Source organism: Onychomys torridus, chromosome 2, assembly GCF_903995425.1.
Source record: "Onychomys torridus chromosome 2, mOncTor1.1, whole genome shotgun sequence".
NCBI lineage: Eukaryota > Metazoa > Chordata > Mammalia > Rodentia > Cricetidae > Onychomys > Onychomys torridus.
Genome location: NC_050444.1, coordinates 73,397,114 through 73,422,372, shown reverse-complemented (window position 1 = coordinate 73,422,372; position 25,259 = coordinate 73,397,114). Strand labels below are relative to the sequence as shown.

The 25,259-nt window shown below is 44.8% G+C and overlaps 1 protein-coding gene across 1 annotated transcript in view; it reads left to right on the top strand.

Annotated features, from left to right (window-relative positions):
* Positions 1-253: 253 nt before the first annotated feature.
* Positions 254-25,259, top strand: part of Abca1 (ATP binding cassette subfamily A member 1) — a 124,305-nt gene continuing 99,299 nt past the window's right edge. Inside the window, exons 1-2 of the mRNA XM_036177706.1 lie at positions 254-563; positions 17,038-17,203. Coding sequence (XP_036033599.1) covers positions 17,138-17,203 — 66 coding nt within the window. The 5' untranslated portion in view covers positions 254-563; positions 17,038-17,137. The remainder of the gene's footprint in view (positions 564-17,037; positions 17,204-25,259) is intronic.

Below are 25,259 nucleotides of genomic sequence, written 5' to 3'. Positions count from 1 at the left end.
TTTACAGGAAGCGTTTTTTCCCCATTCCCTCCGCTGCTGGGAACGCGGGGTCCTTGGCGGAGTTTCCCGTTCGCCCGAGGCTAGCAGGTCAGGGCCGGGGCGACGGAACTGGACCCCACGAAGCCTGCACCGTGCGTCCCCGGCGCCCGCCGCCGCGGCGCACTGTCGCCCGTTTAAGGGGCGGGCCGCGGCTCCACGTGCTTTCTGCTGAGTGACTGAACTACATAAACAGAGGCCGGGAAGGGGGCGGGGGAAGAGGGAGAGAACAGCATTTGACCGGTAGTAACCCCGGCGCTCCGCACAGCCGAATCTATAAAAGGAACTAGTCGCGGCAAAAACCAGTAATTCCGAGGGCGAGCGAGCGGGCCGGGACCGGCCAAGCCCACACCTCTCTCCGCAGCCTGCGCAAGGCTGGGCAGGGGCGCCGCGGGGACCCGCTCAGCTGCAGCCGATTTGGGGCGCGCCTCTGCTCCGTTTCCCCCCAACTTTTTTTCCCTTCCCCCTTTCTGGAAGGGTTTGTGCAGGGTGGGAGAAACAGACACAAACACCAAAGTGGAAAACAGGTAAGAGGTTCTTCAGTGACTTGGGTATTTTGTTTCAGGGCCAAGGAAGCTTTGGGAAGCTCTCGGTTTCCTGGACTTTGGTCCTTGAACCCCCATATTTCCTACTTCTAGGAGTGCAGATAGGACAGGGGCAGCATAAATTGGGGGAGGATGTCTGCGAAGGGCTGTGGGGACCTTGGGATGCAGAACTGCAGCACTCGGGTCTCCCCAGCCGGACACCCGGGAGAGCATCTCTGGCCTGGGAGATCCTCCTCGGGAGCAGTGGGAGCCAGGGTTCTCGGGCGCCCTAGGGGCGCAGTCACTGGACTAGGGAGACGAGGATCGTCTGTGAAGCGCCTCCCTTTGTCTAGCTCCGGGTCGGCCGTCGCCCACAAGTGTCATTTCAGAGTCCCCACTCCTTTATTAAAGTGGTCTGTGTTGGCCTCTGACTTGGACACTCAGGACTGGGGCGGCGTGTCCTTGTTTCCAAAGAACTCGAGTAGGAAGTGTCCCAAACGGAATCTTTTGTGTCTTTGAGTGCTCGAGGGCTGGGGCTTTGTTTGACCCAGGGGTCCTACCCACAAGCTTACTGCGCTCCAGAGAGCTGCAGCCCCTGGCGCAAAGTGGGAGACCACTGTTGTTCCTTCTAAAGACAGAAAACTTGAGAGAGCCTGCAGAAACTCCAAACTGAGGTGTCCATTTTCCCTTCATCCTCTGACCCATCTTCCTGCTTTTTGCTGCCCGTCCCTTGGGGCGACTTGGGGCCGAACACCGATAGAGAAGCCAGGGCTAGGTAGTGCAGCCGAATGACCGCGAGTAACCCCGGCGGGCGGCGCAGAACTCGGGGCTCGGGTGCTGGGCCGGGCTCCGCCGCCAGTGGGTGGGGGCTGGGCGGCCTGCGGGTGGCCCCTGGAGACTAGCCCGCAGCGCCTCCTGGCCGGGTGGCCTAGGTATGGCCCGGTGCTAGACCGTCTGCAGTCCTTCCGCTTCACTGTGAATCTGGTCAAAACTGGTGCTTCCAAACTGGGAGTAACCCTGGGGAGCCGGGAGCCGGGGAAGCCGGTCTTTTTTTTTTTTTTTCTTTTTCTTTTTCTTTTTCGTCATTGCGTTTCCTGACTTCCAAGCCTTTACAAAACGAGGCAAGGTTCTTGAGGGTGCTCGCTAGTGACAGGCTTGTGGGTAAATGTCTGTTTTTTTCTGCACTTACCAGAAAGGAGAGAAATACTATTCAACCTTTTTTTTTTTAAAGGGTGAAAAATAATAAAGGCACTAAAAATAATTGGTTTCTCTCATTTGCTGCATTGGTATTCAACAATTTAAAAAACAAACTAACCCAATACTTGTTCAATGACATCCCTCAAAGGGAGTGTGCAGAATAGATAGAAAACAGAAGACAGACTGATATTTAAACAAAAGGAAAACTTCTTGGCTTAGGATATAGGTCAGTGGTAGAGTGTTTATCTAGCTTGTAGAAGACCTTGGGTTCTAGCCCCACTCTAGCAAAAGCAAAACAAAGCAAAACCACAAAACTTCCTTGAACAGAATTGGTATATCACTTTCTTTCTATGTCTCAATCCTCACCTCCCACAAAGCACACCTGACACACGCCCCTGGGCTCAAAATCACACCCTTACAGAGTTCCCTTATAGTCATACCTTGGAACCAGGACCCAAGTATTGATATGCTACAAGACATAAATGTCAATCAAAAAGAACTTGGTTTCTCATCTCCCCTTTTCCTTCAGCCCTGTTTTCATAGTGTAACTACAAACCTAAGGTTTTGTTCCTATCTTTGCAAAAACTTCTCCCACATTAAAGAAAGTATGACAGCATAGAGAATACTTATGAGTTGATAGTATAATAATACACAAAATAATGTAGATACATTTTAGTTTCTTTTGTAAGCATGTTTTTTCCTCAATGCTGTCATAAGTCATTAAAGTAGGTAGGGATATCTTTTTGGAAAACATGTGATGCCCAGAAATAATTATTATTTATGTGAGAACAAGTTGAATCAGAGGGCCCAGGGAAGAAAATTTACAGCCAACATAATGCTCATAGTCCCTTTTTGGAGCAAAATTTCCTGCCATAGAATAATTTATGTGCCCCCTTGTAAAAGTCACTGATGTTCTGAACTGACTCACTGGTAGTGACTTGGAGATCTGATGTGTGTCTCTCTGCAGATGAGTATTTGAAATCCAGCCACTTATAAGTATTTCTGTTAGTACCTAAAGGCAGGCCTGTAATGGACCCTGGGTGTATCTTGATTTGGAACATGCTGTGTTTTGTGGGAGACGGCATTGGTCTGGAATTGGAAAGAGGTGATTAGGGCTTGTTAGTTTTCCACCTTTGCTCGTGGAAGCCCTAATGCAAACACTATTAATAATGAATGAAACCTAGTACCTCAGCTGTGTGTTATCTTACTCTATTTGGAGAGGAATTGGAATATTTTTACATTTACAGTTTTTCTTTTTAGGCTTTGTTTTTCCACCTCATAAACCAGGATGCTTATGTCTTTATTGTGGTGATTGAAAATGGGGAGATCTTTGCTTTTTTTTTTCAAAATTATTTTTAGTTTCTAAGATAGTTAAATGGACATTTCTTTAAACCCTTAAATTAGGAACTTTCTGGATTTTTAGAAAATACCAAAAGCACCTGTTGCTTTGGCATCTCTAAAACATTCAAGTATAAATACATCTTTAGGTATGATCTAGATATTAAATAAATAATGGGATTATAATGTTCCTATGGTCAGTCATTCCAGCATCAAGTTTAAAAGATCATTCTGAATATTTGTTTGATTAGTTACACTGGGAGAGTGTCTGCACTAAAAATAAATTAGAGACTGTCTTTACATATGCAAATGAAACATCTTGAATATCAAAGTTATAGCAGGGTTTGTGTCTTAATAATAGACACATGGTGCTCTATGCCAAGTGCTCTTCCAATGTTTCTCCAACACCGAGTTAATCTACAAAACAAGATTATTTTTGTATCTACTCTGCAGATTAAGAAGGTAGGAGACTATCCGGGCTTTGGCTCTCTACTTTCCCAGCTAAAAGTAGCTGGTTTTAGATTTGAATTCAGTTCCAGAAGTCTAACTGTCCACATTAAGTGAGACACTGGTACAATTTCAGATGCGGGGAAATGGAATTTTCTGTGATTTCATTTGCTGACATTCTTATCAGAAACTCTAATCACGTTTCTGTTGTTGCTCAGGGGTAGTCAGCCAAATTCCCTTCTGGAAGAGACCTTGGTTGCAATGTGGTGCAGAAAACTGCCAGTTTTTTTTTTCTGGTCAATTTTCATTTTCATTTTTTTTTTTTTTAAAGAAAACTTGGCTTTAAATGAACACAATACTCTTGCCTTAGTAATTATTTGTGAATAGCGTGTGACCTCAGAGTAGTTTTCTATATCTAGTGAGACCAGGCAGTACATTTTAAAAGTACAAGAAGTCAGAAAGTTAGTCTCAGAACTAAAATGGCTTCACAGGCCGCTCCTGGGTCACACCGCATTCTGCCGTACGTGAACTGTACAAAATCAGTGTGCTTGTGTTTACTGTTGGCAATCGTGGAATATTGCATTTGTTTTCTAAAACAAAGAGGAAAAGAAGAGTTTGAAGTCCTATTTTACTTTTATCCATTTTGGAAAATAAATACAAAACCCTCTAGATTTGTAAGCCGACTTGAAGACTGGCAGGAAGAAAAGTCCCTTCCTCAGGAGTCACCTGGACCCACACTCCTTCCCATTCTGCCCTCCACAGGAGCTGATTTCCTCTGCTCATCCATGTCATGTACGTAGTGTAGTTTTCAAAATTATAATTAAACATTGATCTTCCAATGGCACACATGCCTTTCTAGAGAGAGGTCTTTGACTCAGTTTTCCCCTAGCACTTCCCCATCTCTTTAATACAGAAATTGACAGATACTAACGTGAAACAGTCAGGTAAGAGGCTGGGTGCTGCTTGCTTCCCTGTGTTCTAAAATGACCCAAACAAATAAGACATTCTCAGAAAAGTGTTAGCGAATAATATGGCAATGAACATTGAAAAATTTTGTACGTGTTTAAATTATTTAAGGCTAGCACACTCGGTAGAACAAAGAGTTCTTCTCACCCAGTTGCATTTCCCTCTTTGAGGAAGCTGTGATTTGAGACAGTAGTCTGTGATGGTCCACATTCAAATTAAATCATGCTTTAATTTATTTTTATGGATAAGCATACCTCATTAGATAATTTAGATGTTTAAACACTTTAAAAAGTTACAATAGCTTCTTATGCAATAGTTCTGTTTTCCACACTTTTTTTTTTTTTTGGTGTTTTGTGCATCATTTCCAAGGCTTTGAGGATGCACAGTAGTCAGGAATGGGATCAGTCCAGGTGTCAATTGACAGCTGACTAGAGGAAGGAAGGGGAAAGGTACCACAGCCCTCTTTGGGGACCTATGGAACTGCTAGGCCAGGCTGTGTGCATCATGTCCGTCCCACTACCCCCTAATTACAACACTCTGTGACTGAACCTTTAACTCATGGGCCTTTAAAAAGACATTCAAGACCGCCAGTACAGCAACATTTTTCTTGCTGTCTCCTCCGGGACATTGCTCCTTGAAACTGTTAGGGAACTCACTCTCCTGTGCTCCTGCTCCTGGAAGCATTTTGATATTAATTCCCAAAGTGAATGCTGTGCACCCTCTCTCTCAGTGTATGAGGAAGCAGACAACCTAGATTGCATTTTCTATGGCTTCTGGGTGTATCAGACCCTGGCAATGTTGTTTTGTTTTGTTGTTTATTTCTTAAATCTTTATTTAATTTTTAAAAAATTAGATGTATTCATTTTATGTGTGTTTTGCTCGTATATATGTCTGGGTACCAAGTAAATGCTTGGTGAGGTTGGAACAGGGCATTGGATCTTGTGGAATTATGGATGGTTGTGAGCCACTGTGTGGGTTCTGGGAATTGAACCCAGGTCCTTTGCAAGAGCAACAAGTGCTCTTACCCACGGAGACATTTCTCCAGCCTCATTTTGTTTTTAACATCATATGTTCTAGTCTCTTCATAATAAAGATCTGTCCTTTGTTTTGTGTCCCAAAGTCGTAGGATGCCTTGCCTCAGTTCACTCTCCAAACAGTCATTAATGGGAAATTAAATTGTAGTCTGTTGCTTCTCTAATCCTGCTTCTTTCTCCTCTGTCAGAATTTGGAGAGTCACAGTGCCCTTTAGGAGAGGAAAGAGAATTGTGTACAGAAAAGGCTAAATGCATGGCTTAAAAGGACACTGAATTCCTCATATTGGCCTGCCTCGTTTGTTTGTGGTCTCTGTTGGGCCAGGTGTAATCATAGGCGCGTTTCCCACCTGGAACTCCCCTTGCTCTCTCAAGTACAGAGTGTCCTTTAGCTCTAAGTTCAAATGAGAAGGACATTTCTACAGAAATCCTGGATGTTGAGGGTTTTCTGGGCGCTGTTTTCTTTATGAAAAAGTACAAATCCTGACACTAATTTTGGTTGGTTAGTGTTGTTATTTGAGGCAGAAAAATGTTAATGATGGTGTTAATTATAGTGAGATTTTGAATTAAAAATAAAGTAAGCCTTTGGTCAAGTTGTATTTATTCAGTTGTCAGTCTTATGGGATTTGCAAATTTAATGGCAACATTGCCTTTTCCCTGTTTGCTGAGCTGGTCACATTTCACATGACCAGAGCGTGGCTTTGTCTCCTGCTGAGGAGTGGACTTGGTGGCTTTCTTTAAGGGGAGTGAGTGGTGTGCCTGCAGAGACCCATGAGGCACTCTGTCCTCAACAGCTCCCTTTGGAGACACTGGCTCTCACCTGATGGAGCCACTTAGTGTGCTATTGGCTTGGAGACTGGAGTGTGTGAATTCTTAAAAGGCACATAAAATCACAGTTCCCCCCTCCCCCGCTGTGGTGTGTGTGAGTGTGTGTGTGTGTGTGTGTGTGTGTGTGTAAAGCAGGCTAGCTGAAGGCCCACCCGGTCGTTTAGTTCCATTTCCCCTGCATACCTTTCTTTTGGTACTCTGAATATTTGATGTGTGGAATCTTAGTAACAGGGTCACTTTTAAAGAAAAATGCATAGAGTCTTGATAATACTGGGCTCAATTGAGATGGATTTCTTTTTGCAGGCTTCTCCCAAACCTCAAATAATAAGTGTTTGCATAGTCCATACTAACAAATAAAGCGTGAGCACACCCATAAGGTTTTATTTTTCAGAATCAGTTGTAGACGTACTCCTCTTTCTACTCTTCCTCTAGTTAGGTAGCCAGCAAAGTGGCTTGTTTGTCCTTTTGTGGAGAAGATGTCTGTATGTTTGGAGGGAAGGAGTGTGCCTCTGTGCCTGAGCTGGCAACCCCATGGAATTCTCACTTATCTAGTTAGTTGGCGCTTGCTGTGCTATGAAACTGACATGTTGGGGACACATTGCATCTGTTTACACTGCTTCACGAGCTGGCTGGGGAAAAGGCAGTCTGGAGAAGGGTCCTGGTCCTGGTGTTAGTCACCTGCTCTCCAAACTGGCCGTGGATAAATAAAAGCTCAGTTTGGATGCCAGACGGGTGGTGGCGCACACCTTTAATCCTAGCACTGGGGCAGAGACAGGTGGATCTATGAGTCTAAGGGCAGCCTGGTCTACAGACGGAGTTCCAGGATAAGCAGAGCTACACAGAAAAACCCTGTCTTGAAAAACCAAACCACACTGAACCAAAATCAATCAAACAGAAAGCTTAGTTTGATAAAAGTGGGAAAGCTGTGTTTAGCTGTTGAAAGGATTCCTTAAGTAAGTCTTTGAACCCATGGGCTTAAAGCTCCAGGGTCCTGAGCAGTTCTGAATGTGTTGTTTGGGGATGGACTCCAAGGAAAGGCATCCTTCTTAGCTGGTATGTTCACACTGGTCCTAGAACATTACCCCGGCCAGTTGCAGACTGTATTGCTCTTTTGAGAGTAACATAATTCCTAATAAATGAGAGACACATTGAGGAAAATCAAGTGAAATGCTATCCCATTTGAACTTAGTTTTGTTGTTGTTTGCTGTTTTTTTTTTTTTTTTTAAACATAGCAATATTGCTGTGACTTAGGGCCATTTAAACAACTTATCACTTAGCAGGACCCATTTGATAAGTCAGTCCTGGAGAAGACTGTGGGGAGATCTGAAAAGAGATACAGGGTAGGCCCAGATTTCTAATGTAATTGATTTAGAGGCTGGAGAAAAATGGGACAGAGGAAGCCCTGGGCAGGACCCAAGTGATGGGGCAGAGAAAGCCCTGGGCAGGACCCAAGTGATAGGGCAGAGAAAGCCCTTGGCAGGACCCAAGTGATAGGGCAGAGAAAGCCCTTGGCAGGACCCAAGTGATGGAGCAGAGAAAGCCCTGGGCAGGACCCAAGTGATGGGGCAGAGGAAGCCCTGGACAGGACCCAAGCAAGACTAGTTGGAAAGCAGCAATGGGCTATAGAAAAATAGCTGAATGATGGGACAGTGTGGAGATAGTAGAGACCTCATAAGGGGATTTTATAGCAAAATGTTGGTATCCTGAAGTGTCACCAGGGATACCAAGGTAAGTTTCATTTCTCCCAATGCTCTGGGCGCTGGAGAGAGCTCCAGTGTTCTCTGGAAAGGCCCTTGAAGGAAGTGGTACACTCTCTGTGGACCCAGAGAGGAGAGAGATTCCTTTAATGGCCTGCCCACTCTCAGCCCCACCCTGGATGAAAGCTGCACTCTGTGAAGTGAGTAGTGCTCATCATTATAATAACAATGTGTACTGTACTTACTTTGTTCCAGGAACTAGATAAATGTTTTATATACATTGTTAGCACTGTTTTATGCAGAGGATGCAGGGCCTCAGCGTCTCTAGGGTCCCAGAGTCAGTAAATGTTCTCAGACTCCAGCACCAGAGCATCCTTCAGAGACACAAGCCAGATACAGTGATGGTTGCTAGTGTGCCACTGAGCCACACCTCCCAAGCTGTTCTTGGAAAACCATCTTAGAGCAACAGGGAACATGATCCAGTGAAATTCGTCTCCAGACCTGGGCTTGCAGGTAGCTTGTAGATGAAAGTTAAGGAATGCAATAATCTCTTGCCAAAGTCCCTCTTATTCTAGCATTATGATCACAGTTGAAGTTTTTACATTTCTCCTTATGACGAATCAGTCATGCTGATAGGTTGAGCTCTTGACTAAGAGAAGGTTCGTCTCCCTATGTGCTACCTACCTACCCCTGACCAGGGAAAAAGCAAATACTGTATTATTTGCTAAATTCTTCCTTTGAAGTTTGCTTTTTTTTTTTTAAATCAGTGGGAGGTGAGGACAATCTCTAACATTTGGTTAATTTTACCACAGAGAAACAAGGATTTGGGTTTGATTCAGATCTGCTTCCAGAAAAGCCTGGCTTTTTAAGTGTTTTAAAAAATCCTGAGACCATTTGTTTAGCTGGTAGCAACACTGGAATACTGAGGGTGATGAATAGGGCCATTGATTGTCTAACTATCAGTGACGTGATGGGAGTAGCTTTAGACATTTAGGGTCTCTTATAGAATAGGAATGTCAACAGCAGGAGGAATTGCTTCTCAAAGGCGCCTCACAGATTGGCACAACATTCATGCCTTTCTTACTTCAGCTTTTAGTTTTCAGTTTTTGTTTCATAGCTCTTGTACTGGAAATTAGGCTGCTAGCAAAGAGTTTTGTCTTGGAACTTGGATATGTGTTCCAGGTTGGAAAAAGAAATGTGTGCGGCTGTTTATAATCTTACTGTTAGGAATAAGGACTACACCCGATGCATCTGGTACTTTGAGCCCCTTCTATCTCCCTGGTTATAATTACTGGGGTTGATAGCATTCCACTGAATCTGTATTCTTAATTGGGTGGATGTTAGCAGAGCCTCCTGTGAAATAGTGACGCTCTCCTGGAATGACAGGATGAACTAATTGTGAGGTTGATTTTTATTCTGAAGACCTCTTGCCTACTTTGTTTTCACTAATTTCAGTGTTAAGATATTACCTTTAGGTAGCAACATCACTTCTGGGGTAGCTGAGTGTCAGCTTGTGGTCCAGCTGTAACTCCGACCTGTTCCTTGGGGACTGTCGGTTTATGATATGGTTGGAGGGTTCAGGATGGAAGCGGCGGCACTTAAGGGACCACTAAGGAGGATGGCTTTAGGGGGAGTGAGCCAGTGACTGGAAGCCAGGAAAGCTACATCAAGGCTTAGCTTCAGGCATGTATTAAACTGGGGGGCTCACCCTTGGAGAAATTTATAGGATGTCCCACACTCCCTCCCACTCCACAGCAGCCTTGATTTAAGTCTGGTCTTAAATCATGGGTGCAGCGAGCCTGTGCATGCAGGGTCTCCTGGCCTTTAATAACCTCATTAGGCTTCTCCCTGAACATGGCTACTGATCCAGAGACAGAGGCTCTGAGATGCTATTAGAGAATAGGCCTTTTCTAAAGCAAGCACACTCTGTTGGACTTCCGGGTTTCACACTTGATATTACAGGACCTTGCACAACTCCCTGGGGATGAGGCACGAGCCTCATCTGTGCCCCTTGTTTTTGCCTTCAGTACCGCATGAATAGGCAATCAGTTGAGCTCAGCACCTTTGCCGATCTGCTACAGTTGGGCCTACCTGCTGCCTTGGAGTTGACATTTCATGATACGGAACACAAATAAAGATATGCAGTCTTTATTTGCCCCTTTTACCTCATCTAAAAAAAAGGAAATTTACAGACCGTTGTATTAAGATGTGCCTGCAGCTATGGTGATAAATTTCACGGTGCGTTTTGTTTCTACAAACTGGGGTGGTGGTGGTGATCTGTTTTAAGAAAGCAGAACATACACACATGCATAGAAAAGCACACTCATTTATTTATTGAAAATTTGGGAGGCTAACTCATAACCATTGTTCCCCCAAAATAAAAATCAGTTGCTAGGTATGCATCCTGAGTTGATGAACTGTTTGGATGGAACTGGTAAGAGAAATACATTTAGAAGAATAAACAGAGTCATAAGAGAAACAGTTTAGTGGGAAAAGGCATGTGACTGTGCTCAAAAAGGGGATTGAGGAGCCACCTGAGTGCCAGCTCAGAAGTGTAGGCAAGGCATTTGTTTCTGGGAGTCCTTAACATCTCAGCCTATAAGGTTGCAGGAGAATATGGTGGGGATTGTCTCCTAAATACCAAACCATTTGGTCCACACGTACAGAGATCCAATGTAACACAGACTCAGGAGCCCTCACTCCTTTCCTGTCCCAGAGGACCGACTTCTCAGTTCCATGACCTGACACGTGTGATTACTGCTTGGGGACTTTTGCTATTGGCAAACAGGCACTAGTGAAGGCATTGCCGGGTGTGGGTTGAGTGAACCCTCTGATGGAGCCTAGCACCGGATCCTGACTGTATTCTTGCAGGGAGGAACAGGACAGACCCAACCTTTATTCCCATACAGCAGTGTTTTCTAGACCTCACACACTTCCTCTCCCACGTTTCCATCAAGAGCCTGAATGTTTTAGGGTAGAAGTGGTCTTGGGAAGGAGTTCTTGTTTTTCTTTGGACTGTGCCAGCTGAGGAGGAGAACTTCTTTTACATTGCCCTTTACTGCATTTCTTCCTTCTGCTCTTTGGTAGTTATCTGGTCTCATCTCTCTTTGAGGTACACATGTCAAGTTCAAAAGGTTAAAATGTCCTGGTCAGAAAGAGGGTGGTAAGCAGAGTACAGAGTGATAAGGATCGTTGTTTTCCCTTCCCACCAAATTTCCTATGAAGTTCATTCTCATTTTCTCTCTCGCTCTCTCGCTCTCTCTCTCTCCCTCTCTCCCCCCCTCTCCTGTGTTTCCTTTTGCTAGTGTCATAGAGTCTATCTTTCCAGTCTGTTTTAGGGAAAAATGAAAAAAAAATTATCATGCTTGTTGATACTTACGTGACCCTTGGTGGCAGCAGAAGGTCGGCCCCATCTCTCACTTCTTCGTTCTAGAGATGCTTCATCAGTGGGGACCTCCCTCCCATGTTGCCTTTCCCACTCTCTCTCACAAAATAGAGGGGTCCTGAGGACAGGATCTATGCTGTTCAGGATCTGGAGCAGCTCATGACCTGTGACAGGCCCCACTGAATATTTGTTGTGGTTAATGGGAGCCTGGCAGAGGTGTGGCTGAGGTGGTCTGGCAGAGTTACTGAGTAATGACTGAGTATATACCAACAGTACCCTCTCAGGGAATCCATATCAGGCTTTGTATTGTTCAGTCCTGAGATCTAAGGCGTAGTTGGACTCGTGGGGTATGCTTGCTATTATAATAGGAAGATTGTCTGGTGTTGGGTTTATTGATGTGTGATTTTCATTCTGTAAAATGTACCCCTTTAAAGTATGCAGTTGGATTTTTCACAGATGTACATAATGGTGTAACTTTCCCAATATCGAATAGTTCATGCTCCTTTGTGGTCTTATCTCCTTGCCATCTATAACCTCTGACCCCAGAGACCTGGTTTCTGTCTCACTTTTTTCTATAGTGTTTCCTTCCTTCCTCCCTCCCTCCCTCCCTCCCTCCCTCCCTCCCTCCCTCCCCCCCCCTCTCTCTTTCTCTTTTCTGGAACGAGTTTCTCAGTATAGCCCTGGTTGTCCTCGAACTAGCACTGTAGATTGATCTCAAACTCAGAGATCTGCCTGCCTCTCTAGTGCTGGGATTGAAGGCATGGGCCACCACGTCCAGCTCCACAGTGTCTAATAAATCAAATCAGATAGTGTGTTGCTGCCTTCTGTGTCTGCTTTATTTCTCTAAGAGTACAGCTGTTGAGATTTGTCTGTGCTGTTGCGTGTACCAGTGATTTACTCATTTTTGTTGTCTAGTAATACTCCGTTTACATTTATTCTCATTGATGGACATATGGTTGTTTTCAACTGGCTTTTCTATATAAGGCTTCTATAAATATTTGCATATGTCTTTGTGTGGACTTTGGCTCTCATTTCTTTGGCGTTAAATACCTAGGGAGGGATGGTTGGATCATTTCAGAACTGAATGCATAGCTTTATAAGAAACTGCCAAACTTTTCCAAAGTGGCACTTTGTGTATTGGGTTTGATTACTTCATGCACTTGCTAGTGCTTTTAAGTTTAGTGTGTACATAGGGATATCTCATTGTGTTTTTAATTTGCATTTCACTATAAGTATCTCTGCATATTTAGGAATGTTATGTTTTAACAGACTTTTGTATTCTGTAGATTCTAAAAACTTGAAAATGCCAGAGGCATTTGAAGTGAAAATTGCTAAACAAATTAGTGAAAGCATAGAACAGCAGTCACTTTGTCCAGATCTATCTTGCACAAATCAGAGTGGGGATGTGGAAATTACCAGATTGGTGAGTGGGACTAATGATAAGAACTGGAGAGATTGCTCCAAAGTCTTGAGCAGGAAGCCTGGCAGAAAGCCAATTCCATGACCCCGGTGGTCTTGGGAGGTCTACTTGGTTCTTAGCTAACCCTGACTTTTATGCAAAAGTAGACTTAGATCCACTGTTGTTTCCCAGGATGCCCAAGGAGTCACCAGGGAAGCTCTGTAGTCCTTTGTGACCTTCTGGAGTATGCCAGGGAAGCAACTGAACACAGGGCTCCCTCTCTGGGGACAGTTTGCCTGAATCAGTTAATCAAGCTTAAGAAATCAGTTACCACAGGCCCACGAATGCCACCACCCTTAAATTCTGAGACCCTGTCTCTCATGACCATCTTTTTAAAAATTAATTGAGGCCATATCCCCTGAGTGCTCGCAACAAGCCAGTACTGATTTTATTTGCATATGGGAGATAACAGAGATGAAGGACCAGGAATATCCTTGTCCTAATTAAGAAGGGGACAGACCCTACAAGGGAAAGCACTGGAGACACTCTTCTCATTCAGATGTGGGTAGAGAGAGGCGATCAGGAAGGGTTCCTGAGCTAGTAGCAACTAGTGGAGGCCCAGAATTGTGGAGGAATTTGGCAGGCGCACAGTGCTGGGGAAAGTGTTCCAGGCAGAGCAGACTAGCAGTGAGGTCCTAGGATAGGAGAGATTGCCTCATGTTCCTAGCCTGTGAGTCCTCCAGGGTGTTGCCAGGCAGGCAAGGGGAGGCAACAGCTGTGGGAGGTCTACCAGGGAGGTTGGGTGAACCTTGGTGAAGACTCCATCCAGGGTGGTAGGAAGCAGGTGGAGGCTAGGTAAGTGCCATATTTATTTGGTTTAGTCGAGTACTTTGGGTGCTCTGTATCAAAGAGGAGGAGAATAGGGCGAGCCTGGAGCTAAGGAAGCCAGTTGGAGTTGCTACTGTCGGCATGCAGGATCCAGACAAGAGTGGCCTGTTGAATGGCAAAGATTTTAAAGTGGGCTCCTTTCCAGCCAGTGCCTGGAAATTCGTGCAGGGGCAGGAACGAGTGTGCTGTGCTTTGAAACATTGAGAAATCCAGTGCATACGCTCGCCTTTTTTTTTTTTTTTTTTTTTTTTTGGTAGTGTTTGTGGTTTGTTCACTTCCTTGGAAAATTGATGTGGAAATGTCCCATTGACTTTTGGCTTTTTGGCTTTTGTTACCTGGGCAGAAGGGCTTAGGCATTGCTCACCTCCCTTTGGGTAAAGTTGCCCTCAGCATCGATCTCTGTGTTCTGAGATGGAGACGTGGGTGAGAATTGTGCAGGTGTCCAGGAAGTGCTGGGGTGGGCAGGAGGGACTGAGCCGGAATGTCAGCGTTTGCATATTGCACAGCCAGAGAAGAACGGTTCCTCTAACTCATGACATCCTTCCCGTGTCCCTGGGGAGCGTGGAGTCCAAACTGGTTTCAGAGACTCAGAAACTCTGAACTTCTAGGAAGATGTTCTCCAAGAAAACGGTTTTTCTTCTCTGATCCCACGGGTACCCTGTGGGGCTGGCTTCTCTTCTCTCATCTCCTAAGCCTTGTAGAGGGCAGTGCTTTTTCTCCTCTTATGGCGTGAGTATTATATAGGGCTGTGTTCTCTTTCTCTGAATAGCTCTGCTTGGGGGTCAGGAAACAATTCCAGATGTGGATTTGGCCCCATAGACCAATGCTAAGCTATTCAGAGCTTTTCTTTCCTATTTACCCACCCCTTACCATTCCGGAAACTAGAAATAATAGAATGTCCTCTTTGGATAAGATATAGCCATTTCTCTGCTAGAGGGTGCCAGGAAACGCACGAGTGGGAGTGTCTTAGAGCTGGGAAGAGACACCATGACCACGGCAATTCATAGAGAAAGCATTTGATTGAGGGGGCTCACTTACACTTCAGAGGTTCAGTCCATCATCATCATGATGGAGAGCAGGGCAGTGTGCAGACAGACATGGTACTGGCTACATCTTGGCTTGCAGGCAACAGGAAGTTGACTGAACACTGGGCGATATCCTGAGCATTGGAAACCTCAAAGCCCACCCCCAAAGTAACACACTTCCTCCAACGAGGCCATACCCACTCCAACAAAGCCACACCTCCTAATAATGATACTCCCTATGAGCTTATGGGGGCCAATTACATTCTAATGACCACAGTGTGAGTCCCACTGATGAGAACCCGCTTTCCTTTAGCATCTGCATTATACCTTGTACTGCATTCTAAACTTATTTCTATCACTTCATTTAATACTTAGAAAACCACAGAAGGTAGATGCCCTTGTTAGAACAGCATCCCCTTGTTAGAATGAGGAACTTGGTGCTCAGAGAGCATAAATCTTGTTGCTTGTTGCGTGGACACAGTAGGCCTTTGGGGGGCTAGTGCCTATCAGGGTCTTCCTGAGGGTTAGTTTTCCTTTTGTTACGGTGTATTGTATTCCAGCTTTTCCTCCATTTTAGAGTGGGTTCTGAAAAACATTTCTGAACCCTATATCTCAGCTAAATGATTCCTGGAGAGTGGCTTTAACAAGAGAAAAATCCAGTTAATTCTTGACTTCAGTATTTTAAGTGCCACTTAGAAATAATTTGGTCATCCATCTGTCAGCACTGTGAATCCAGTTGGCACCTTTCAACAGGGAACTGCAAGCCAACTGCTACTGGCCAGGGCTTCTTCTTGATATTGGTGTAAGTTGTTTTGTTTTTGCAGTGAGGAACTGTGGGTAGTCTGTGCCCTTTTTGGGTTTGCTGAGCAATAATAATGAAGGCTTTAAGGTTTAACTATCTCAGAATTTCCAGTGTATTGTATCACTAATAAATGAATTAGAGTTAACCATTATAGGGTATCCATTTTTCTGGACATGGTGATTTCTCCAACTATTTTTTTGTTTTTTGTTTATTTTTCCTAGAAATGTTTAATCTGAGTCCTTGTGTATTAGGGAACACAAAGCTATCAGAAGGAACTACAATGCTATCAGAAACGTTTGCACTGACCAAGAGTTGAGTGCAGCTTTTGGTTGTCTCCACGAATGGTTCTTGTATTCTTAGCACTTGATGCTGGATTTCCCACCTATTCACAGTAGAAGGACACTAGAAGCCACGGTCATTAACAGTCATTTCCTAATAATGTCTTCTGCTGATGGCTTGCGGCTGCCAACTGTTGACAGGTCCCAGCTTTAATAACCTGTGTGCCCCTCTTCCTTCTGGTACACCTCAGTTTCCATCTATTCCTTAGCTTGCTTTAGCTGAATTCTTTGGAATTTTAACAGCATTCAATAAATACAGCTGGGTAGTGGGTAGCTAGGACACATAGACTGTTGTACTGCCTGTTCATGAAAACCCCTGATATGGTGACCTTTGGGACATTTGAGTAGAAGTGGCCATGTGCTCAGGTGTAGGCAGAGCATGGCCACAAGTGTGCTGCATATGTCCCCACCATGGGAGCCTGCCATTTTCACAGATGCCATGCCACTCTCAGGCCTTGGCTGGCTCTCTTCTCTGTGGGATACTGTTTTCTTTCTGCAGAGACACAACACGAGGTTTGTCCTGATCACCTGGGAGCCAGGTGTTGGTGGCATTTCTTCGGTGCATACTCACAATGATCATCTAAGAAGACAGTTCTCAGCTTTCCACCCAGGGAGACTGCCTTGCTCATGATGCCAATTCATCACTTAAAGGACCCAGCTTCGTGGCCAGAGGAAAACATTGTCTGTAGTGATTGTTAGGAAATAGCATAAGTCACTCCAGGCTTGAGGGAGAATTTGTAGATGCTGCTGACATTTCCTGGTAGGATACATATGTTCATAGGGAAGGGATTCCGGCCTCTGGGACTCCGGGATGCCATTTCTGACCTCTCTTTTGGCTGGCAGTAGTTGCTTTTTCAAATCTGTTGTCACAAACACATTTTTCATTCTTAAATGCTCACATCAGTGGCACTCAACGTGATGAGGACCAGTGCATCTAGCCTATAGCCAATAAGCTTCCTGGAAGCTCTGTCTGCTAGAGATTCTGGAGGTTAGCGGTCTGTGACCCTTTGACGAGGATCCAGGGCATAGTTTTGGGTGTTGGAGGTGTCTGGTGAGAGGGCTGGAGCCACGGCCCTCCCAGGCATAGGGTTTCAGAGCCGTGACTGACATCTCTCTCCTTCTGCTTTACCTTCCAGTTAATGACCAGCCACAGCGTCACTGCTGTGTGCTCTGGCTGCTTCCTCCAGGGCTCTCGAGCCACACACACAGGCCGCTGTGGCCGCCAGCAGAGGTAACATGGCTTGTTGGCCTCAGTTAAGGTTGCTGCTGTGGAAGAACCTGACATTCCGAAGACGACAAACGGTAAGCATGGGTTTCTCTGTGGGGTTCTAGCTGCTTTCTCCATGGGGCTCATGGGCTGGGGGCTGGAGGAGCGGGGAAGGCTCTTGGTTTTCATATGGTGGTCATGAATGAGTGGCACTTGTGGACACAGGACTGTGTGGTTATGATGTGGTCCCATGTCTTAACATGGCGAGGTGTTTAATCAGGCAGAACTATTAGCTTGGGTTTCTGTTAGTTCCTGGGCATGAGTTCTGACCTCTGCCACCTGGCAGATAATGACACCCCCCCCCCCAATGTCTCCTTTTTTTTTTTTTTTTAAATTTTTTTTTTGGTTTTTCGAGATAGGGTTTCTCTGTGTAGTTTTTGGTGCCTGTCCTAGATCTCACTTTGTAGACCAGGCTGGCCTGGAACTCACAGAGATCTGCCTGGCTCTGCCCACCAAGTGCTGGGATTAAAGGTGTGTGTGCCGCCGCCGCCGCCGCCGCCGCCACCACCACCACCACCACCACCACCACCACCTGGCATGTTGTCTCCTTTTGCTGAAGTTCTGGTAGCTACCTGGAGCCACCCACAAGCATTCTGTGAGCTCCCATGTTTCTGTGAAGTGAGGTACTGAAGTAGCCTTAGAGATGTGCATGGAGCTCTCAGCGATAGGCTGGTCTGCCTCCTTCAGTTTCGACAGCAGCCTGGAAGATTATAGTAACTGAGACTTGTCCTTTCTGTGGAGGTATCTAAGCCACTCACTTCCCATGTGGGCCAGCATTTCTTTGAGTGCTCTGACAAGCCTGCCCTTGCTTTGTGGCGGGTGAATGTCCTTTGTCCGTGGAGGAATGTGAAGCCTGTAGGGGAGCTCCCTGAGGTCCCTCTTCCCTGTGGTGCTTATCTCCGACCATTCTTTCTGAGTCCTCTCCTCTAGCCCTCTTGGCTTAGCTACATCTCTGCAGCTCACTTCTACACCCGTTTCCTGTCTTGAACTTTTCTTGGACCCCAAGCCTGCATCCCCACTTGCCTATCTTAATGACGTTCAACCTGTCCATAACCGAAACAATCTTCTGCAACTCCAGGACCTATGGTGAACCTCAGTTGGTGATTCTGAAAGTAGAACATTCAGTGTCACTGGAAGTTCTTTTTTAAGAGAACAAACACCAAGGTATCCTTTTGTTTGCTAATGTTTTGATTATAAAGTGACTTAATTATGTAAGTAAAAATAGATTTAAACCCTGATGAGAGAACCGTAGTTTCCCATATAGATTTCCAAATCAAATGCAAACAAAATTGAGAACAACAATGTTGCAGTTCAAATTATCACCACAAGTATAGTAAGAAAACTGGCTTTGGTTAGCTGAAATCCAAATTACGAGTTGCCACATGAACTATGGCGGTGGATGATGCAATGCTGGTCATTTTGAATTTGGCCAGTCTATATGATTTTGTGCTAATGATTTAAGTCTTCATCAGTGTTACTATTTGACTTTCCTTTAATTTGATGCCATCAGGAGCCTGTTACAGTCAGACAGTTGCATACACTAATACAGACCCGAGCTTGGACAGCCTGTGCCAGAGCTTACGCTAAAATAAGTAAATCCACATAAGTGTACCAGAATTTGTTCAGACTATCATTTAAATTAGAAACACAGAAAATTTAAACTCTTTATGGAGAACCCAAGCATACTCCTTCAAATGCTCATGTGAGACCCCCCCCCCCAGAGAGAGAGAGAGGAAGAGAGACAGAGAGAGAGAGAGGGAGAGAGAGAGAGAGAGAGAGAGAGAGGGAGAGAGGGAGAGAGAGAGAGAGAGAGAGAGAGAGAGAGAGAGAGAGAGAGAGAGAGAAAGAGAGAGAGAGAGAACTTCCAGTTTTAGAAAAGCTTTTGTTCAGCTTTTCATGTTACAAATGGGGAACTTGAACTCAAGGTCACTAGTGAGAGAACATGACTAGAATCTATATGTCTTTTCTTCTTAGTAATAATAGCAAAATATAATGCACATTACTATAGTAATACAATAAAAGAACATAATTAGAAGGTGCCTTTCCTCAGCATGTCAACTTCCTACCTGGTGGGAAGTTGTCTCTGCCTTGATGTGTCCATTAGCAAGTCACAGAAAGAAGCATCACTTAAGCAGTGAAGAGTGGGTCTCAAGGATAACCTGCTCCAAACATCAGACTTTACAGATAGAGAAACTGAGACAGAGTGTGGAAGAGATCCTCAAGATCCATCAAGCAGAAGCTGATCTGGGACCAGAGGCTGAACCCTTCTTACTTACCCCAGCTTTCAGTGGCTATTCTTCCCCAACCCCAATCCTTCAAAGACAGCAGCACCCAGCTTAGGGAAGGAAGAAATGCCAGGGAGTGCGTTTCTGTGCCCAGGCAGGGAGGAGTCAGGAGCACACTGTCCAGGAACACAAGATGTGGGGTAGGGTCATCTCCCTTGAGCCAGTCTTTGCTGGATTTGAGCTTGTTGCTTCTTGCTCAGTGCTGTTTATACATTTAAAATATTAGGATTAGAGAGCTAGGCAGATTTAGTCTAAAGCAATTTAGGGAAGAGTTCTTGCTGATGTAGGAAGTATGGACACAGTCCTCCACAGATGGCCTTTGTAACATACGACACTACTTCCTACCAGCCGTCTGAGTCATCTCCCTTCCCAATTTCTAAAGTAAATCCATTTTGAGGAATCGGAAAGAAAAGCAGTTGATTTCAAGTCACAGATACTTAATGAGCATAGTGGGTGCCAAGATCTGGCCTGCCTCTTGTACAGTTGATGGAGCTGGGGCTCTGATGGACACAGGGTCAGTCCTGAAGGTAACCCCAGAACCCATCTCCTGGTTTCCTTATAGGCCGAACCTCTTAGAGCAGATTTTCCTTTATCCTCAGCAACAGCTATATGTAGCTACTGTCTAGTCCACCTAGTTATGCTCTTTAGGGGTGGAGACTGTGTGGGCCATTGGTACCACTTTCTTCACTCACAGAATTAGAACCATCCTGCCCATTATGAAGCGGGTGGGGGAGGGTTAGGAGCCCTTGATAGCCTCAGTGCTTGGAAATTCATTGCGTATTCCCCTGCTCCTGAGAGCATCTATATACATGGCCCAGAGCCCAGGACAGAGCCTGGCACTTATGACATGCATAATAAGAATTTGCCTGATGAGTGAGTGCTAAATGTATTTGCTGGTCTGTTATTTGAAAGTCTTGGAGCATCTAGGAGGGATAGGAAGATTATATGAAAGCCTGGAGCTGAGCAGTGAACCCCAGTGCAACCCCAACTAAAGGTAGCTTCACCCTTGTGTCCTTGTCGCAGAGGACCATCTCTGTCCTCTTATTGTGCAGACTCATGGGGTCCATCAACCAGAGTTAGTTTTCCGGTGTTTCTATTGAGCAAAGAATACATTGAATTGAGTTGCAAAAGGGTGCAAAGCTCAGTTTGGGTCCAAAGTGCCCGTCAGCTTGTGTGGGCAACAGTTATTCTATGCAAACAGGGACAGGAAAGGGGGTGGACTTCAGGATATCAGGATCTTCCTCTGGCTTTGGGCTTGATCCAGAGGCCAAGGTCTCCATGAAACAGGGGGGACAAAGTGAGGCGGCCAAATGGACTCTTTTCTTTTTCCTTTAAGAGAAATAGCATACTCTAATTTTTAAATAACTTAGAGTACAACCATTGGGGCAGTCAGGAATAAACATGAAAACAATTAGAACTCCTCCATCCTGCGCAGCTCCTAGAGAAGTTCAGAGTGTGTGGGAACTTCATTTCCCTTTCCTGTTTCCAGTGCCAAGGACATTTCTTCCCTGTCCCTCGTCCTGGCTCAGGAACCACAGTCATGGTTCTTATCCCAGCTTGGCTAGCTCTGTGCCTCAGTGGCTTTGGTCTTCTGTTCTATAGATGACATAAACTAGAACAAGTCACTGTTCACTGTTTCACTTAGATAAATGTTTGCTGACCATTCATTACTTCTGGGATATTGTGAGGGATATGTAGTGATAAACTAGACAGGCTCCATATCTGTCCTCGTGGAGGTTAGAGTTTATCGAGGGAAGAGGATATGAAACATACCAGCACACGACTGTCGTTACAACATCCGTGTTAGGAGCGAAGTGGTGAACCGTTGCACTCGGGCATTGAGTAGGCACTTCATTTAGAATGGGAGGTCATGGCTTTCAAGCCTAGAGCCCCAGAACGGAAGCAGTGGTGTCAGCATGCGAAGATCAGGGGCTCAGACCTCAGGGGCACTTTATCCTGGGCGGAGAGACTGGGCAGGAATGTGTTTCCGGCTTAAGGAGCAGAAAGAAGCCAGAGGCACTGGCTCACTGAAGGAGGACTGGCTGGAGATGAGTTGGGGGTAGACAGGGGCCAGTCATACAGCTAAAGACCAGTTGAGTGTAACTTTACATCTGAAAGGAGCCCCTCGGGAGCTTTGAGGGGCATGGCTTATGAGGCTCATCTTCTGGGTCTTGAGTCTGAGGTAACTTGAGTAGTGGAAACACCAGGAGGCATTTGCCATTCTCTGCACAGACACCAGCTGATGCTCCCTGTTCTTGTACTTAGCATTGCTTGAGATACATGTTTTCCTATTTGCAAATAATCTTTATAGTGATGAGTTCTGATGTGTAGGCTGCACTCGATAGCGTTTTTATGCCTCCATTTTCACGATAATTCTGTGAAATCTGTTTCACAGATGAAGAAAGTATCATTGGTAAGTTAGTAAGAGGGACGTCGGACGTTCTGGTTGTCAGTCTGTCATGAAATGATGCCATTGACCTCCCAGAGAGAGCTGCGTGTTAAGTCGACAGTGCAGGTCTGTAAGCTCACACCCTGTTGACAACACTTAGTTTGCTCCTGGTGTTTGCTGTCTCTAAGGAATTCCTCTGAGGATTTTATGCATATAGCCTTTTCTTAGGCCAGGATCTCAGGAGTAGGAATACTGGGCCAAAGTGAAATGGCCCTTGACGTGTGTGACCAGATGTCCTTCCCAAGGGTGGGACCCGTTTTAACAGTCATTATTGAGGGTTCTCAGTGTTTTGCATCAGGCTTTAGAGTTCCAGGGGGGTAAACTTGGTTTATAAATTGTCCTTCTCTCTGGCTTTGAACTGATTTGATATTTTTAAGATTTCCCTTCAGTTTTCTCACACATAATGGAAGTTTGTGGTATTAGGGACAGGTCTGAAGTTAATTCTGTATTTCCATATCCCAACATGCCTATACACTTTGTTAGTTAATTCCTTTTCTTCTTTTTTGGGGACACTCACAAAAACCTTATCTGTGTAGGAGAATATTCTGGAGTCTTTCATTTGGTTATTTGACAAGCGTTTATCACTGTGTAACTTTGCTTACTGCTGAGTAATTCCTCAAATACCTGACAAGAAGTGACCTGGGGAGGGAAGGGTTTATTTTGGCTCCCAGTTTGAGGAAACAGCCTGTCATAGCAGGGACATAATCCTAGTGAGAGCGCGAGACAGCTGGTCACAGTACATCTGAGAAGCTGCAAGAGATGTGTGTGTTTTTCCTTTTTCATTCACTATGGAACCCCAGTCATGGGGAGCTGCCCACATTTAGAGTGGCTGTCTCCCTTGCTCAGTTAAAACTTCCAGAAATAGCCTCTCAGGTACACTCAAAGGTGTGCCTCTGAGTTTCTAATTCAGTCAAGCTGACATTGGGTAGTATCCAGAGTTAGTTACCTGGTTAATTTCCTCCGTGTTTCTAATTCAGTCAAGCTGACATGGGTAATAACCACAGAGTTAGTTACCTGGTATTAACAGAGTACACAGTGCTCTCCTTAGATGAGCTGTCTGATGTCTCGGGGAACACGTTGCCCTACCTTACTTCTTAGCTTTTGAAAATATTCTTTGGTGTTTTCATCTCTTTTTTTTTCTCATTCTATCTTACTACTGAAGTTCCTCAAAGTGCCCTAATCATTAAGCAAAATTGTGTTAATCTATAAATTAACCTGGTTAACTTGATTGCTACTAAATGTTCTGATCAAGAAGCACAGCTTACCTGTTATTAATATGATTCTCTAAAGATGTATTGTTTTCTTCAGTGGAAGAATTACATATTTGGCATTAAATTAATACCTGTGTTTTAAAAATCATTTTAAAGATTTATTTATTTGGTACATATGTTTTGCCTTCATTGTATATATGTGCCCCATGGAGTTCAGAAGAGGGTGTTCCATTCCCTGGAACTGGAATTAGGGATGGTTGTGGGCCACATGTGGGTGCTGGAAACTGAATCTAGATCCTGTTCTGCAAGAGCATCAAGTGCTCTTAACTGCTGAGCCATCTCTCCAACCCCAAATAGTACTTTATTTTTTTATTTTTTTATTTTGAGACCAGGTCTTTCTATGTACCTCTGGCTGTCCTGGAACATGATAGGTAGCCCAGGCTGGCCTCAAACTCACAGAGATCCCCTTGCCTCTGTCTCCCAGAGTGCTGGGATTAAAGGAATGTAACATCTCACCAGCCATTATCTAAAAGTTTGATTCTCTTTAGATGTATGCTCTTACAGTCAATATTTTTGTTTGTTCCACATTGTATTCACTGTTTATTACAGGTGCATACATCGTTGTTGGTAGAGGTCTTTCCCTTGACTGTGATTAATTCACCACAGTTTCAGTTCACTTTGCTTAATTCTGCCCTGTTTCCTAGCTTAGTGACCATGCTAGAGACAAAAAGCATGTCTTCTTCCCTCTGTCTTGGTGTCTTTCTCTTTGACTCCCTGTCTGTGCCCCATTGCAATCTCAGGCATCCTCAGCTCAGTGGTGAGAAACAGTCACTTCTTTTTTTCAAATACATTTTTTTTTGACGACTTTTATTCAGAAGATCTTTTCCCAGGGCCAAATTTTATTGTATTGATTTTTTTGTGTGTGTGTTCGTTAAGCACAGCCCTGGAACCACCCCAACCTTGAATTAATAAGGATATATCTTGCATGTAAGAGCAGCACTGCTGTGTGCTTAGGCTAGGCAGCTAAATGCACTCATGCAGTGACTAGGCTGGCGTGTATTAGCTTCTGCAGCCAAGAACAACAGTTAGACAGGAGGATCCAAGTGGACAGTGAACACTGTGTTGTGTGCAGTTTGGCACAGCCCTAAATGAAAATGCAGAAATGGTTTGGTGCTTGTTCCTTCCAAGTATAGCGGCAACTCTCAACTGTGGGCAAAGCCCTTCTCCCATCCTGGGACATTTGGTTGGCACAATCCTGAGTGTGCCTGTGCTGCTGGGATCTAGAGGTAGGGGGCAGGGGTGCTGCTAAACACAGCACAGTTTGTAGGAAACTATCCTATAACAAGTTTCTGCCCTCAAAGGCAAAGGTACCGTTGTTGAGAAGTCCTACTGTAAAGGTGCCTGCTCCTGATCCCCAAGAAGGGAAGGACAGAGTGTGTTGTGGGGTTCCCCAGGGCAGCTGTGACTGTGGAGACTCACTTCTTGAAAATGACATTGCCCATCATTGTCACTCTGTGGAGGGAAGGTACAGAGTTGGTGTACCCTCGAGTGATTTCGACAAGTTTTCTGTAGGAGCTTCTAATGGGACAAGCACAGTCTCTTGTCCTAAGCTGTTTTCCTCGAGCCTTATGCTTAGGACAGATGGCATCGTTAGAGGTGGAGGAGAAGGCTGACTTTGACAAATCACATTCCTGAAGAAGTCAAGTTCAGTTTCTGGAGGGAGGGTATGTGGAAAAGAAAGACATGGAGAGTTCTGAGCTTGGGCATGGGTTTGATGTTTAGGGACAAAAATATTTTTGAAGGTACAGGGTACAGAAACATAATTAAGTTATAGCTTTCATGAGTTATATGATTTTGGTGTTGCGAATGTTGTGAGCAGTGTCTCTCCCTTCATTCATTCATTCATATTAGTGTCTCAGGTCAGTAGATACTCTGAAAGATGAGGTGTTCTCTACAGGTTCTACATGGTGAGAGAAAAGGGCTACAGGAAATTGGTGTGTATAGTGGCTAAGAGAAGAGGCCCTTAAATTAGATTGGCTTTGAGTGTAAGCTCTCTCACATACCAGTACTCTAGGGCAATTTCTTAATCAGCCCTAGTTTTCTCATATGTAAAGTGAGTACTACAGTAGTAGTACTAATTTGGTTG